General features: G+C 43.1%; 1 protein-coding gene across 2 annotated transcripts in view; it reads left to right on the forward strand.

Moving 5' to 3' along the window:
* Positions 1-17710, forward strand: part of abcc3 (ATP-binding cassette, sub-family C (CFTR/MRP), member 3) — a 41133-nt gene that overhangs the window by 20462 nt on the left and 2961 nt on the right. Inside the window, exons 8-26 of one of the 2 annotated variants that reach the window (XM_058620694.1) lie at positions 864-1118; positions 2290-2467; positions 2572-2733; positions 3264-3356; positions 3902-4105; positions 4511-4657; positions 4742-4829; positions 5084-5150; positions 6471-6597; positions 6709-6885; positions 7257-7424; positions 8521-8704; positions 8784-8892; positions 9036-9192; positions 9444-9651; positions 10546-10856; positions 15608-15807; positions 16440-16566; positions 16933-17034. In XM_058620694.1, coding sequence (XP_058476677.1) covers positions 864-1118; positions 2290-2467; positions 2572-2733; positions 3264-3356; positions 3902-4105; positions 4511-4657; positions 4742-4829; positions 5084-5150; positions 6471-6597; positions 6709-6885; positions 7257-7424; positions 8521-8704; positions 8784-8892; positions 9036-9192; positions 9444-9651; positions 10546-10856; positions 15608-15807; positions 16440-16566; positions 16933-17034 — 3064 coding nt within the window. Of the gene's footprint in view, positions 1-863; positions 1119-2289; positions 2468-2571; positions 2734-3263; positions 3357-3901; positions 4106-4510; positions 4658-4741; positions 4830-5083; positions 5151-6470; positions 6598-6708; positions 6886-7256; positions 7425-8520; positions 8705-8783; positions 8893-9035; positions 9193-9443; positions 9652-10545; positions 10857-12771; positions 13086-15607; positions 15808-16439; positions 16567-16932; positions 17035-17710 lie in introns of both variants that reach the window. The other variant, XM_058620693.1, reaches the window with a different exon arrangement.

A 17710-nucleotide genomic window follows, 5' to 3' on the forward strand; every position in this document is an offset into this window, starting at 1 on the left:
GAAGGGAACTGAGGGAACACACACACACACACGTTTGTACAGATATCTTTGTGAGGACACTCAGATATAATGCATTCCTGAGCCTCTTACCCTTACCCTTAAATTAAACCAAATTTTTAACCTTAAAACCAAGTCTTAAACCAGCCAAAATGTCCTCACTTCATAGATTTTATATAGTTTTTTGGTTCTCACAAAGATAGAAAACTTTTTAAACCCAACGTGCACAGTTACTTCTTCAACTAAGACCTCGTTTGGATGTTTTAAAGAATTTGTGTAGAATTTTTTTCTTAAACTGAAATGGAGTGGAGTGAGTAGCATTAAAATATAGATCTCTAAACATTAGGATTATGATGATACAGCCTCTGTCAATGACCCTGAATCAAAGAAACGCTTTTCTAAGACCTCAGAGAGCCGTGGAGATATGAGATGTTCCGGTCTCTCTGGAACTCTGATCTACAGTCCGCTCTCTCTCCTCGTCCCACATCACTTCTGCAACTCATTCATGTGAATCATGAGGATTTACAGCTGGTACGGCTGTAAAAATAGAGACATAAATCCCAGCCTCTCCCCAGTTTACTTCACCAGCTGCCGGTAAAATACAGGATTGTTTTCAGTTTCCTTGTAAAAACACACACAAGGGCCTCCGTGAAGGCCTTTCACTGATGGACGCTGATGTAATCTGCTGCTGCTCTTATTCATGGGGTGTGAAGTTCTTTTTCTTCTCTTGGTCAGGGATTCCCTTGTTTTTTTTGTTTGGGAGCTCACTCCTAGAGCGGCAAATGTCATTTTGATAAATGAATCAACTTAAGCGCCATATGACACTTTATAAACATCTCAGAATAAAAAATCTCCTCCGTCCACAGCGAAGCGAGTCCGCCGAACCAGGCGCTGTACTACAAGCCCCCGCCGTCCTCCTCCATCACCCCCAACCGCATCGCAGAAGGCGGCTGCGTGAGGCCGGTGGAAACGGAGGTGCTGCTGTCCAATCAGAAAGCTGCTCCCCGCCAGCCGTCTTTCCTGCGCGCACTCATCAAAACCTTTGGCCCTTACTTCCTGATCGGCTCCGGCTTCAAGCTCCTGCAGGACTGCATCACCTTCGTCAACCCTCAGCTGCTCAGGTAAGAAAAAACCAGAGTTCTTCTCAGGTCCTGTGTTATTTGCATTTTTTGGTTTGTTTATGTTTTGCATGCTGCTTTGGTTAGCTGTGTTTTATTCAAAATGTCTGCCGGCTTTCTTCAGAATGCAAACATATGATGCAAATATTTTTACCTTTAATTCTCCTAATGAATCCAGACTTAAAAAACAACCTTGTAGCGCCCCCTGTCTTTGGAACAAACTCCCTGCAGAGATGTAAACATTTTTTGACCATATTTGATATTTTTTCCTCTCATTTTCTCATCTCTAACTTTTTGACTTTTATGCTCCTTTTCATATATTTAGTGTATTTATTTATTGTCTTGTAAAGCACATGACTGTGTTTCAAATAATAGTATAATACAAGAATATGAAGGAGAATAATCACATCATTCCGTGTGGTTGTATAGATATTTGCTTTCTAAAGAACATACAGAGTTCGAATTTCCGTATATTAATGAATATTATACACAGGGAATAATAGTATCTTCATATAAAAAGGAGTCGTACAATAAAATGCAAAAGAAAAAAAATGAACAATAGAATAAAAATAAACACAAGTTGATTAAAATATTGTTAAAAAATAGGCTAAGCTGAAAAGAAAGTTTGAAAGTTTACTTTTAAAAATATGTTTGTTTATTTTTTTATGAAAATTGTGCTAATTTATTAACTTTTTTTTCTTTTGTGAATTAATGTAGTTTTTCATTGTTTCATTTTCATTTCACTGCTAATTAGCAGGAAGGTGTTGATGATATTATTCTACACTAGAGCTGAAACAGTTACTCGATTAATCGATTATTAATGGGTTACCAAATCAATCATCAACTATTTTAATAATCGATTAATTGGTCTGAAGCCTTTTTCATGATTAAAACAAGATTTCTGATTGTTTCAGTTTCTTAAATGTGAACAATTTCTAGTTTCTTTGCTCCATAAAACAAAGAAATCATTAAAAACTGAATCATTTTGGTTTGTAGACAAAAACAAGACATTTGACATCATGTTCAACATTTTTCGACATTTTATGGACCAAACGATTACTCGATTAATGGAGAAAATCATCGACAGATTACAAATGCAGCTCTATTCTACACGTGTCCTAATGAAAGCCATTATTAGAGCTGATGGATGTGGTTTTTGTGTGTTTTCTTCCAGGATGCTGATCTCCTTCACCAAACAGAAAGGCGTCCCTGACTGGTGGGGATACTCTCTGGCCTTCCTCATGTTCTTCACGGCGTTCCTGCAGACGCTCATCCTCCACCACCACTTCCAGTACTGCTTCGTCACTGGCATGAACGTACGCACCGCCATCATCGGCGCCATCTACAGGAAGGTACGCGAGGAATCCCTCACCGCCCGGTGTGTGTGTGTGTGTGTGTGTACGGCAGAATTAAAACCTCCAGTGTTGATTCCGGTTGTTGTGGTTTTCTCCTGCAGGCGCTGGTGATCACGAACTCGGCCAAGCGCTCCAGCACAGTGGGCGAGGTGGTCAACCTGATGTCGGTGGACGCTCAGAGGTTCATGGACCTCACCACGTTCCTCAACATGCTGTGGTCGGCTCCGATGCAGATCATGTTGGCTCTTTATTTCCTGTGGCAGGTCAGTGCGCAGACATTTTTTAAGGGTCCATGTGGAACCTGCTAGTATTTGAATCCATTTATTCACTTGAGGTTTTTACACATTTCCTTTATTGTTGTGTTGTCTGTCTGTAACTGTGGTGTAAATGAGAGCTTGTGTCTCAATGGGATAACCTGTGTGAATGAAATAAAATTACACACAACCAACAATATATAACAATAACTAGGTTTTTATTCAAACGTATTACATGATTAAAAAAAACTGCAAGAAAATGCATGCACATGTGGTTTTTATCGACTGCTGTGAAGCAAATATTATGCTGCATTTGCACGTTTTAGTTTTTTTGGCACAAATGTGATTCAGATGTGTTTCAGGCCTCATTTCGGATATCAGAGGATGTATTTATTTATTTATGATTTCAACACAGGGAGGAGGCTGCGGTTTGATGGAAACCCACCTAATCTCATCAGCGTGTTATTGTATTTCATATACATACATATTTACATATTTAATTTGTCCTTAAATGTTTTGTCCTGTGCTTTGATTGACAGACCCTCGGCCCCTCCGTGCTCGCAGGCGTGGCCGTCATGATCATGTTGATCCCTCTGAACGCCGTCATCGCCATGAAGACCCGAGCTTACCAGGTATGAACGACAGGCAAACTGGGACTCGGGCGTCAGTTTACTGTTTATTTTCATAATATCAACTCATGGTTTCACCATTTTACAAAATGTGCCGCTACTCTTTTGAGGATTTTAACTCTTTGGATGCTAATGTCTTTATTTTTTACGTTTAAATATGTGATTTATATAATCTTTACATAATCTTTGCTTGTTTGAACCATTCATATATTTATTGATTTTTCATATCTATCAATGCCTTACATGTATTTTAAAAATGCTACGAGGTTCATTTAAATTTGTGTCTTCTGCAAAATCTATAATGTGTTGAGCTTAGAGGAGCAGCTTTAAGATGCATTCAAGAAATCTTGTAAATTTCCTCACTTCTGCAAACACACATGAAGTCCACTCACTAAATGCTTGCTCCCGCTGCCACCTTGTGGTAATAGATGTGGCACAAAGTTTGTACTTTTTTCCTTGTTAGTTTTTTAACTGTTTTTCTGATTAAAGAGCAGTCTGTCCTCTTGCCCTGAGTTGTGTCCGTCCTCTTCCTCCGTGTCGTCTCCCAGGTGGAGCAGATGCAGTACAAGGACGCGCGGATCAAGCTGATGAACGAGATCCTGAACGGCATCAAAGTCCTGAAGCTGTACGCCTGGGAGAACTCCTTCAGAGACAAAGTTCTGGCCATCCGGCAGAAGGAGCTCAACGTGCTGCGCAAGACGGCCTACCTGGGAGCAGTGTCCACCATGGCCTGGACCAGCGCCCCCTTCCTGGTACGATATATATACATATATATATATATATATACTTTTACAACAGGAAACTGAAGTTTGTAAATCACTCGTTCTCCCACACCAAAGCCCATTCAGAAAATCAGTGATTTCAGCTCGGGGGGCACACAGGAACTGCTGGCACACTGCTGCCTCGTGTGGTGAGTTTGGGATTTCCAACTCTGAAGCCATAAAAAACACTTGTGAACTGTGTGACAGAGGCAGCAGTGCATCAACAACTCTGCGGTGGCGTGATGTCAAATCGTTGTTTTTTTTCAATGTGCTTTGGTGTAGTGGGATGTAGGATTTCACCTCAGTGATTAAATGCTGGTCGATCTGTCAGATTAATGCAGCCACTGTGTAACAGTAACCGGGAAGGTGTTTTTTTTTTTGCCGGTTGGTCTCCAGGTTGCCTTGACGACATTTGCCGTGTACGTGTACGTGGACGAGAATAACATCCTGGACGCGGAGAAGGCCTTTGTGTCGCTGTCGCTCTTCAACATCCTCAGGTTTCCGCTCAACATGCTGCCACAGGTCATCAGCAGCCTGGTGCAGGTTTGTGCTCGTCTTCTTTTTCCCTCTCATGTTTGTTGGGGGACAGTTTTCACTAAAGTGCTCGTCGTGTCGTGTGCTCCTCAGACCAGCGTCTCGCTGAAGCGAATCCAAAACTTCCTGAATCACGACGAGCTGGATCCGGACTCGGTGGACAGGAAGAACACCGCCGCAGGTAACGCAAACACAGAGTCGCACAACCTCTAACCAGACTCTCATAATTACAGAATCTGCAGTGTCACTCTACGCTCTAGTGTAAACCCTTGAATGACAGCTTCCTTCCTCTTCAAACCTTTCACCCAGTGACTCAGAGCCTAGAGCGCGTTTGCGTGACTCATCACTTGAACAGATTCTTCTGGTGTTTTGTCCGCAGAGATTTTTACACTTCACAAGGTAACTCTTTGTTTTGTTTTGTTTTGTTCCCGTCAGATTTTTCTGTGACGGTCGTCAACGGGAAGTTCACCTGGGCTAAAGAAGATTCTCCCGTTCTGCACAAGTACGTCTCAGAAGTCACACGTTCTCCCACGTCTTAGAACTATTATAAATGATTACGTTTATTGAATGAGGGCAGAACACACAAGGGTTTCCCCAAGGGAGGGGGGCGGGCGTGAGAGGCAGGGCGGGACAACTCATACAGTGGTTTATACAGATAAATAAATAAAAATGATCAGGTTCTCAATAGAATTTTAATTTGGGGGAATGTTTTCTGTCCCTAGAGGACAGAAAACATTTCTGTCCTCTAGGGGGGGCATGACAGAAAATAATAGAGAACCACTGCCTTCCTAAAATTCCTGAAAAAATGTTCAAATCAAATCAAATTTGACAGTTTTCAAATTACAAAACGTTTTTTGAATTTATCTAGCGGGCCAGTTGCTGACCGCTGGTCTAAGAGTTCAACACTTGTTTGGTCCAGAAAATGTCATAAAATGTTGAAAAATGTTAATCAGTGTTTCCCAAACTTGTTTTGTTTTGTCCACAAACCAAAAATTATTGATATGGAGCAAAGAAACTATAATAAAATAAAATATAAAATAAAATAAAATCAGAAAAACTAGAACCGAATAATTGATTCTCTAAATATTTGATGATTCATTTCGTAATCGATGAATTGAATAATTGCTGCAACCCTAATCTGATCCTTGTAATTCAGCCAGATGCCGATTATGGCAAATTGCCATGGGAATAATACACAGCTCTTATATGGACATGCTGTGAGTGTGTGTTTACAGGTCACATATTCAGGCTTTAAAAGATGGGGTGTTTTTTTCCGTCTTCTTATGTGTTGTTGAGTCAAAGTTATGATTCATTTTATATCACATTTTTAGTCACAATAATTATGCAGAAGTCACAAAATAGAACGTTTTTCTTTTTTTTGTTCATAAAAAGGAGCCGAGTGAACTTTGAACTGTGACGTATTTCACTAATGTCACCAATTCAATCCGATTTTAAGCATTTTGAGTAGTCTTTGCTCAGCTGTGTTTATATAGTTGGTTAAAATTGTCTCGGAGACACACATTCTTATATCCTTTGTATATACTGTACGTTTAAACATAGTAATAGAAAAAAAAAGCAGCCAAAATGCTTAATTGTGTAAATTAAGGAATAAGACGAGACAAGCAGCCACACGTCCAGGTTAAGTCACAGATACAACTCTTCTGAGCTTAAAGCAAACAAAAATACTACAAAAAAAATAATAAAATACACAAAATCCAGCATAAAATGACATAATCTGCAACAATCTTTTCAATAAACGTGCATTGAGGCAAAAGCTTTAAGAATAATGGTGTTTATTGTGTGTGTGTGTGTGTGTTTGCAGTATGAACCTGATGGTGCCTCAGGGATCTCTGCTGGCCGTGGTCGGACAGGTCGGCTGCGGGAAGTCCTCGCTGATCTCAGCTCTGCTCGGCGAGATGGAGAAAGTGGAGGGAGACGTTTCTATCCGGGTAAAACATTCACCACACAGAAGAAAGTGGCAGCACCACTTTTAACCTTTGTTATCCTTCTTTCATCGTGTGAGGGGATAACAACGTCCTCTGTGTCGTCCGTGTCCTCAGGGTTCGGTGGCGTACGTACCTCAGCAGGCCTGGATACAGAACGCCACGCTGCGTGACAACATCCTGTTTGGGAAACCCTACAATGAGCAGAAGTACCGCTGCGTTCTGGAAGCCTGCGCTTTGACCCCTGACCTGGAAGTGCTGCCGGGAGGAGACATGACGGAGATAGGAGAGAAGGTATCTGCTTTCTGAAAATCGTACAAAGATGTATATTTGATTACAATTATATTCATGTGATCATTTTTGTGACATCACTAGTTGATTCTTACCAAACATTCATGGGAACGTACTTGGGCGATCACCTACCCATCACAAAATAATTCAGATTGAACTGGAGACAATAAGTTGCTAAAAGAAGGACAAACCTCGAGATGAACCTAGAATAAAGACGAGACAGAAATGATTTAAGACATAAAAACAAAGGTCTGTGTAGTTTGGAAGTTGAACACTGTGTCAACTGGAGATAAAAGACGTTGGAATCTGGAAATATTCTGACAAATAATCCAGTGTTATTATATATTGTGTTGATTTCGCTGTGTCTCCTGCAGGGCATCAACCTCTCGGGCGGTCAGAGGCAGAGGGTGAGTTTGGCCCGAGCTCTGTACAGCGACACCGACGTCTACCTGCTGGACGACCCGCTGTCCGCCGTGGACGCCCACGTGGCCAAGCACATCTTTGACAACCTCATCGGCCCTGAGGGGGCGCTGAAGGACAAGGTGAGAGCCGTCTGTTGTGTGTGCGTGAGCCACTTTTTTATGAGGGAGGAAGTTGTGCGTTTTTAGCACTTTGTTTTTCATATCTATGAAAATATTCTAACGAGAGAGAGAGAGAAGATAATGACCTGAGTGTGACCGTGTTTTGTTATCAAGGGAAGTCATTAAACTTTCAGACTTAACCTGCACCAACAGAGAACTGATAACCTGTAGTCTAAAGAAAACCTCATGACAGCTACTGTCGCTGCCTAATAAAGTCGTCTGTCTGTCTGCCTGCCTGCCTGCCTGCCTGCCTGCCTGCCTGTCTGCCTGTCTGTCTGTCTGCCTGCCTGTAGTTTGAGGGATAACGTTAAAGGCTTGACCTTTAGTTAAGAGGAAATGGCTTCGAAATGGCTGCTCCTTCCTATCTGTTGTATTTGACATCAGTTTACATTGACTGTTGTTTAAAAAGTCTTTCAAAGTTAGTATGAGTATGTTTGTGTAAGTGTATAATAGAGCTGGGTTAAAAAAGTATGATTTTCAATAAAATCCTTAGATCGATCTCAAGTCTCGCTAAAATAGTACAAAATAATACGAGACATTGGCCGCGGTATTCTCACATAGAGCTGAAACGATGACTCGATTAATCGATTAATCGATTATCAATTACAAATCGTCTGTGACGCTAACAGCTAAGCTAACACCCGAGTCAGCAGATTTGTCCATGACTTTGCCGTCGATGAAGTATTTCCTCTCCTCAGCTGCTGTGGTGTCTGGTGATTGTGAAAGCCAAGCTTTGCTCACAGCACCCTCTGCTGGACAACTGTAGGCTGAATGTTTTGGAATATAATTATGTAAATGTGCAGCCTTAGTTCTTTGAATTTGTTTTTCCAGGTCTGAGGGACTTTTCGAATTGAAATCAAATCTGGCCCTGGTGTCTAATCCCTTTTGAAATTGATAGATTAAGCCTTTTCTCTGTCCAGGTCAGTGCCTGGCTTCGTCTTACATCGAGCCGTCTCTTCAGCTGCTGGAACAGATGTCACAGTGAAACCCACGTGAGAGACTGTTGGGACTGATATTCACGTGTTCTCTGTGTTGTCGTCTCCCCCCTGCCCTGCAGACACGTATCCTGGTGACACACGGCATCACCTTCCTGCCTCAGGTGGACAACATCATGGTGATGGTGGACGGCTACGTGTCAGAGATGGGCTCCTACCAGCAGCTGCTCAAGCAGAACGGTGACTTCGCCGAGTTCCTCAGGAACTACGCTGTGGAGGACATCGTGGAGGAGGAGCCGGCCCTCGGTAAAGCAGCGTCACCTCTTCCTCCTCATGTATGTATAGTAAGGTCTATAGCAGCTCTATTTTAAACACTCTTTCACAGAGGAGCTGATTGAAGACGAGGAGTTGTTTCCAGAGGACGCGCTCAGCAACCACATAGACATGGTGGACAGTGAGCCGGTCGTCAACGAAGCCAAGAGACAATTCATGAGGTAAAAAAAAGACGTTGAATCGACTTTCACGCCCTCCACTTAGGGGTGGGAATCACAGGGAACCTCACGATATGATACGCGATACATGGTCCACGATATCAATAAATATCACAATTGTGTCTCTGCCGCTCTGGCTCTTCCAGGCAGATCAGCATCATTTCGTCAGACGGAGAAAACCCGCGGTGTCGCTCGATAAGGAAGCACGGCAGCAGCCAGAGGAAACACTCGGATCCGTCGGACAAGAAGAAACCAGAGAAGATGGAGCAACTCATACAGGCCGAGACAGCAGAGACGGGCAAGGTCGGTGTCTGTGTTCTGTGACGATAATAATCGCTGGGTTTCTCAAATCTCAAACCGTGGCATCGTCGAACTTCTGTTTAAACGGATAAAAACAAAACAGGCAGTTCCTCTCTAGGATAAACAAGACAACGTTATATCTGCAGGATCTAAATTAAAACTCAATAAACCTGCACTACAGGGGCAGGAACAGCGCCTGAAGTCAAAAATATGACATCATTAGTTAGTAACACGTACGCCTCTGTGTTCACCAGGTGAAACTCCAAGTGTACAAGGAGTACGTGAAGGCCGTGGGGCCGCTCCTGTCGGTGCTCATCTGCTTCCTGTACGGCTGCCAGAGCGCCGCCTCCATCGGCGCCAACGTCTGGCTCAGCGAGTGGACCAACGACGCCTCGAGAAATCAGACCGGCGACAATGTCAACCTGAGGGTGGGCGTGTACGCGGCGCTGGGCCTCGCACAAGGTAAGGAGCAAGTAAAGCTAATGATGTCTGACTTAAAGCTCATGGTCAGTAAGTTTGAATGAGCGAGCGACAGCAGGCGACAGGTACGTCTCACCCCCTCCCCCTCTCGTCAAAGCTCCACCCACATTTTCCAAATTAAAGATGGGAACCAAAAATACAGTTGGTAAATAATAAACTGCAGCATAATATTTGTTTACCACTGTCAGATTTGAGTAACGACACTATTCCTCAATCACAGGCACGCAGCACATGACTTACTGCAGGGGCTATTGAGGCCACGCCTCTTCTGCCCCCTGCTGGCCGCTTTTATGTTGTAAAATAAAGCTAAATATCTTTATTTATATATATGAAATAGATCTATATTTATATAGATATTTAGCTTGATATAGACAGATATCGTATTATGCATCATCTGTCTCATCTGTATCTTCTTTGAATTATCCAAAATTTACAGTTCATTCTCATAAATTCCAATAAATTAGCATTAAAAGTTTTTGGGTTTTTTTACCAATTCAGCATATTTCCAAAATTATCCCCAACTAGAGTTCCAATGGAAAGTTTTGGGAATTTTTCTAACCTTTGCAACCCGAAGATATTTAAGAAAGAAATGAGTGATCCCAGCTTTAAATCACCTGTTGTTGTGTATGTGAACAGTTTTGCTGACGCTGCCTTTTCACACATCCTGTTGCCAAAAGTATTTTAAACTTTTAACTTCATTTTCATCTTCATTCACTCAGGTCATCATTCAGTGTCTGACAGTTTCCTTGTTTTTTTTAGTGAAACATGAACCAGACGTCTGTGGATAATTCCACTGCGCTCTCATCCCACACTCTACCTTCCTCTTCTTCTTCCTCCTCCTCCTCCTCCTCCTCCTCCTCCTCTTCCTCCCTCCAGGTGTCCTCGTCATGTTCTCTTCCTTCACTCTAGCCATGGGAAACATCGGCGCGGCACGGAAGCTGCACTATAACCTGCTCGACAACAAGCTGCACACGCCGCAGTCGTTCTTTGACACCACGCCCATCGGGCGCATCATCAACCGCTTCTCCAAGGACATCTACGTGATCGACGAGGCGCTGCCGTCCACCGTGCTCATGTTCCTCGGCACCTTCTTCATCTCCCTCTCAACGATGATAGTCATCATCTCCAGCACTCCCATCTTTGCTGTTGTCATAGCGCCTTTGACTTTCGTATACGTCTTTGTCCAGGTACTCGGGAATGATGTTGTGCCAGACGATCCGCTCTCCTCCTCTGTGTTGTCTTCTTCCTCCTTCCTCCTTCCTCCTTTCTCCTTTCTCCGTCGCCGTCGTCTCTGTGAATGTGTGGCTTCTTCCTGTTCCTGGAACGGCATGTGACCCTGCATGCTGACGCCGCAGCTTTGTGTGTTTCTTTTTTGGGCCTTTTTGTCTCTCTGTAGCCTACGATGTTCTGCTGTTATCGTCAGTCATGAAATCACTTGGTCTCTCCCCGCAGATGACACTTCCTGTCCTGCCTGCAGCCTTTCCTCTCACACACACACACACATGTTCACACAGCTATTTTATTTTCTCCTTAAAGCCCGAACAAAGCGTTATATTTCACCTTAACCCTTCTGTTACCGTCCTTTTTGGCATGCGTACTTCTCATGACCGTGGGCCGTTTGTCTGTCCACGGTGTGACCCCGCCTCGCGCTCTATGTCAGCTCCCCCCGGGTGATCCCTTAATGTGGAGGGTAAATCGGTACAAGACCAGAGAAAGCAGAGAAACGGCGCTTGCGCTCATATACTTGTCATTACGGTAGAACCTCAGAACTTCACCGGCGCGTCATACGTTTGTGGCGTCAGCTTCTCAGCCCTGTAATTCCCAAACGGTTGAATAATAACTGCCAGATATAAAGTGACCTTGACTGGTTAATGTCTAAGCTTAACTTTAACCTAACATACAATTCAAATCTTGGCTCTAAACTTTAAACTTTCAGTTCCTCCTCATGAGGACGACTGGTCCTGAAAAGGTCCTAAAATACAAAAACACACACTCACACAAACACAGCCCTGACTGGAAATGCACAACAGTTTAGTGATCCACAACCTCCCTCTAGTGGCGGAGCTTTGTTATTACAACCTGCGTAGAACGTCTATGGAGCTGGTTTTGTTGAGCAGCTGATGCTCATTTTTGAGAGAAAGGTGGAACAGATGTGAATGGTCTTGAAGGAAGAGGTTGAAGTTTTTGTTTTCTGGTCAATTTCTAGGGTTTGATTCAATCCCAACTATTGGAAAAAAGAACATTTTAGGCTTCAGTGGCATGAATCTCTGTGGTTCTGTCTATTAAGTTGAGATAATGGCATCGGCATCGGGAGAAAAAGAGCAGGAGTGGTGCATCCATGGATCAGGACACGCGTATATTGGGTGAAGCCGACAGAGTCTTGATCAACTCAACTGACTCGTCCCTCTGCTTTTAGGCAGTGGATGTGTTTGCTGTTAATTACACGCACACACATGGTCGACTTGTGTATCCTGTCGCTGTACGAGAGACGCAGTACTCACCTGGACAGTAGGGGGCAGTACAGAGGCAACTGCCAGCGAGCAAAGACACGTGTCATTGTAGTGGACAGTGTTTTATTTTTATTTTAAAGAAAAACTATCTTAAGTAGAATGTGAACACACTTAACAGTTTATTATATTATTATTTTGTTAAAAATGTAATGCTGCTAACCTCTGAGTATTTAGAACATACAGCACTGAGTAGAGTAGGACAGAATAAATTACTGACAACAGGAAGAAGCTCCAACAGCGTAAATGTAATAATGTTAAAGGCAAACAGCGTTTATTGACGTAATTATTCCCCACAGATGAGAACACGTGCTCAGAGAGCATCGCACACACACACCTGTGGCAGTATTATGCACCTTTTTTCCCCCCAGTTTGTGCGGAGCATGTGAACCTGAGCAGAAACAGACAAAACAAAAACACACACCTTTTTTTGTTTGCAGTAGCAGCTGTGACCTGGTGAAACCTGAGCAGACACTGTTGTTCCCTCACACAGCAGGAAGGGGGCGTAACCTGTTGATAAAAAAAAAAAGCCGGTGTTGTGTGTTGACGCCCCTTGACACGCTGCCCCCTCTCCCCCCCCTCCCCCTCCTCACAGGTTTGCTGTTGTTGGTTAACTGCCTGCTGTGCCGGGCTCACAGCATGCTGAAGGCGGCCGAGCTCACGCACCGCGACTTGCTGCAGGGGGTGCTGCGAGCGCCGCAGGCCTTCTTCGAGGGCACGCCCACTGGGCGGCTCCTCAACCGCTTCAGCAAAGACGTGGACACTATAGACTCCGCCATTCCTGAGAATATTGACATATGGATGCGCACCTTCTGGTACACGCTGAATGTGCTGCTCATATGCTCTGCCCTCACCCCCATGTTCCTCGTAGTCGTAGCCCCGTTAATGCTGTTCTATTGGTGGGTTCAGGTAAATCGGAAACAAAGTCTGCTAACATGTGTGTGTGTGTGTGTGTCTGTGAGACTGTAGTGTGTGTGTGTGTGTAGCTGTTGTGTAGCTGTAGCGTGGTTCGTAGTTTGCTAGTCTGTAATTTACACGCAGCTTGGCTGGTTTTACTGATACTTGTAATTCCCTATAAAACATAACAACATGTTATTATTGACACGTTATTGAGGCAGAAATCAACTCACTCAATCTTACTCATCGTATCCAATCTGAAGTAACCCGGATTGACAAAGTTGTGGGTTTAAATCTGTACATTTGTTCTTCTGTTTGTGACTTCCTGTCCCCCCAAGTATGTTCCTATTACATTTTGGGTGAGAATCTACCAGCCAATGAGACACCTGACCTTGCATGTGAACTTTGGCCACATATTAACCGTACAGGGTCTATTTTGTCGTGTTTATGTTTATGTAAGATGGTTATGACTATAATAGGGTGAAGTGCGATGGAGATCCAGAAAGTTCTAAATGTAAAACCAAATGTAAACATTTCCGGTGACACGGTGTTCAAGCCTTAGTGGAGGTCTGTGCTCTCTGAGGTGTGAATGCTGCCCTCTTGTGACAGGAACTCTTAGGACGGATGTTCTTTTACGTTTCCAGCATTTAATCTGGTGTAGGTTCTATTCCTGTGTTTGTGTTTGAGCAGTGTGAACTCTGGTAGATCTGGTTCATGGTGATTTGTTAGCAAATAATATTAGCTAATGGTGTGAAGTGTTATATTCTGTGAGATTAAGGACTTCTGGGTGATTTGTTCTCTGTGTTTGAATGGTTTTAGGTTCAGTTTATAATCTGGTGGTAATTGAGATTTTGTTATCGATATTTTTGGCCTATTTCTGCTTTTTGTTCACCACTTTCATCCATAAAACTTCTGTTTTCTTTACACTTTTTTCCACTTTTTTGTTGAAAAGATCTTTATTTCAAACCAGAGTGGGATTTAAAATCTTCTAGAGCTTCCTCTCTTGCTCTGTTCCTTTCCTTTCATCTTTACTGTGTAACTCAAGTAACTTAAAGTGGTGGTCATTGAAACATTTGAGATGAAATTTGTGATTGTGACACTGATTTTGAATATCAGGGCTCCGACGGTAAATCTTGGAGGATCGTTTTGAGCTTGCCCATTGATCAAAAATGCTCACTGGCAATCCCTGTACCCTTGAATTTAGCCTACAGGGTTCTGATACTGGTCAAAATTGGATATTGGGAAAAGAAAGTTTGCAGAAATGCTTTGGTAAGAGCAGACTGTTTCTTTCTTGTTGAGAGGAGCAGAATGTTTGATTTACAACTGGTAATTATGGTGGTTAATGCATCAGCACAAAAGTTAATCTGTCTTTTACAGTTTGTAGAACAGATTTAATCGTCCAACCAAGGCAGAAAATCTCTGACTTTGACCAAGGAAGAGTGTGCGTCACTGACCTCACAGGTTCACGGGGCGTTCAGGGTCTTTGTTTATGTTTCTATTTCATACTAACACACATACGACATATATAGTCATCATGTTCCTGTGGCGTCCGCTTGCATGGCCTGTGTCTTTGCTGCATCATGTTTGTCTCTGAATGAAACTGCAAATGAAAACTAAGCTGCTGGAAAACTGCTGCTTTAACAACCTTCAAAAAGGCCGGATTTACCAGAGAATACACTTGATTTTTGATGTGAGAGTATAAACGTAATTAAAAACAAAACAAAACACCTGCAGTTGAAAATCAAACATAGTTCACATTCAGAGTGACATTTTGACAAGTTAAAGAAGTCTAAATATATTTAGATCTAGTCTAAATAGTGTTTATGTTAAATTATTTAGTTTTATATTTTGTACATTTGTATGTCTGTTCTACGTTTTAAAAACCAAGGTCATTAAACACGTTTACTCGTTTAATTCCAGCTCAGAAAAAAGTATTTTTTATACTTTTAAGGTTAAAAACAAGAGTGAAGCTGGGGGCCCCCACAAATCTAATTCAGCATAGGGCCCCATAAAGGCTTGAGCCGGCCCTGCTTCCAGGAAATAAGATTTTTCTTTTCACCTTCTTAAATGTGCATTTTTTCAGTTTTCTCTGCTCTATATAACAAAAACATTTGAGAAACTGACCAATAGATGAACCGTTTATTAAAATAATCATTCGTAAACATGAATATCGGCCTGTAATTCCACAATCGGTGCATCATCGATCCTCTCCGGTGACGGCGTGTGAGACATTCCTGAGGTAAACACAGGTGAGCCGAGACTCTTCCAGCTCTCGGTTAACTCGTGTAACCTCCGCTGGCATCCGATCAACAATCTGAAAAATGAAAACCGCAGGTGTTTTGTTCACACACGCCTCCTTAATTCCCTCTGAATGCCTGCATGTGTGTGTGTGTGTGCGTGTGGGATCGTCTGTGTGCATCATAATTGTTTTTTTATTTGAATATTCTCTGCACATGTGCGATGTCTTGTCCTGCCGTAACGCTGTGTGTCTGTCTCTTTTCCCGTCCTCCCCTCCCTCCCTCGACGACCTGTAGAGGTTTTACGTGGCCACGTCGCGGCAGCTAAAGCGCCTGGAGTCGGTCAGCCGCTCGCCCATATACTCTCATTTCTCTGAGACCATCACGGGCTCCAGTGTGATCCGAGCCTACGGCAGACACTCTGCCTTTGTCCACATGAGCGACATGAAAGTGGACGAGAACCAAAAGAGTCACTATCCTGGTCTCGTGTCCAACAGGTACGTGACGTGTCTCAAGACGAACACAACATGAACGCTGGTGTGTTTGGCTGCAGTTAAAGCTGCAGTAGGCGACATGTATGTGGTATAAAGAATATGATAGAATTAAGAAAACACAGACATCTACATTTATGTTTATCATTAATGGCATAAATGAGTCGTCAGGTGTTTTTTTTCCTCAGAAATGTATGAAGTAAATGTGACCCGATGCTAATATGCTAACGCTAAAATACTGAGGCCGAGGCTCTATCCACATGGAAACAGAAGCAATCTTTTTCTTTAGCATTTCACCACAGGAAATTCCCCAAAATGACCCTAAACACTTTAGTACATATGCCAGACCTGTACGTGGCGCTGTAGCACTGCTACACCAAACCTGGAGAAGTAAATAAACAGAGATTTATTTTGGACTAAGGAAAGGTAATACAACTTAAAGTGAAGCAAACAAAAAGAAGACAACAACAAAGATAAGCGATTATGACATCATCGTTTTCTGGCCTCCAAAAGTGCCGTTTTCTGTGTGGATAAAACACTGAACGTGTCACCTAGACTTGTTTGTGTAGGGACAGCCCCTGAGTTTAGGTGAAACGTGTCCTCACTCTCCTCCTGCAACGCTCTGTGATGTCCTGCAGGTGGCTCGGCGTGCGGATCGAGTTCATCGGGAACTGCATCGTGCTGTTTTCAGCTCTGTTTGCGGTGACGGGAAAAGAGAATCTGAACCCCGGCCTTGTGGGTCTGTCGGTGTCCTACGCTCTGCAGGTAACTGCTCTCATGGCGCACACACGTTAGCACGTAGCATCATTTACACAAATATTGATGTCGCACACACGTTAGCACGTAGTGTCATTTACACAAATATTGATGTCGCACACACGTTAGCACGTAGCGTCATTTACACAAATATTGATGTCGCACACACGTTAGCACGTAGCGTCATTTACACAAATATTGATGTCAATCAACTTGAACGCGATGAACTTGGAGGTTACACTGCAGAGAATCATTGTTTTAACGTTTTAAAAAGTCAAGATTTTATTAATCCGTTGGTGAAACTGAGCTTTGTGACTTTGTTATTAAAATATTGCGTTAGATAATGATTTTAAACGTGTTTTCTGTTTTTTCTAGGTGACCATGTCTCTGAACTGGATGGTGCGAATGACATCAGATCTGGAGACAAACATCGTGGCAGTGGAGAGAGTGAAAGAGTACTCGGAGACAAAGACGGAGGTATGTAACACAGATTATCTGTGTGTGTGTGTGTGTGTGTGTGGGAGTGTTTCGCTGCAGCTTAAGTTAAACACCCTGCGTGTGTTTACTTGCGTTGGCTTCACTGTGCTCTTAAAACGTCGGAATTTTACTCCAAAAAAACTGCGGCGCTGCCAAGTCAACAACAGCAGACCTATAAACGCTAACGTGATCCAGAAATGTGAGATTTTCTGTTGCCAACATGAGCCTCTGTTACATAATCACACTGTACACGGTGTACTTTTGTGTAGCTGCTGCAGTTGTTAGTGTTATGAGGAGGATTAAACATCCCCGGAGCAGATTAACTCTTTATTAGGCGACCTGTGTGTGTGTACCTAATAGAGTGGCACCAGGTGTGGACTGCTGGTGTCAAAATTCATCGTGTGGAGAGTTCAGTGAGTTACTGTTGGCGGGAGGAGAGAGGACGAGAGAGGACGAGAGAGGGTGAAGACAAAGGACAGGAGATGAGGAGAAAGAAACTTGATGACAGAATGAGTCGTGCAGGTGTTTTCTAACTCCAGAAGGTGGCAGCAATAAACGCAAACTACCATTAAACCCCCACAGAAGAAGAAGAAGTTGTTGTTCTCCACTTCCTGTTACGGAGGGTTTTCGACAGGAAGTAGCCGCACGTGTCATTAAAACAGGTTGAACAGGTTTA

This window comes from Solea solea, chromosome 21 (genome assembly GCF_958295425.1).
Source record: "Solea solea chromosome 21, fSolSol10.1, whole genome shotgun sequence".
Classification (NCBI taxonomy): Eukaryota; Metazoa; Chordata; class Actinopteri; order Pleuronectiformes; family Soleidae; genus Solea; species Solea solea.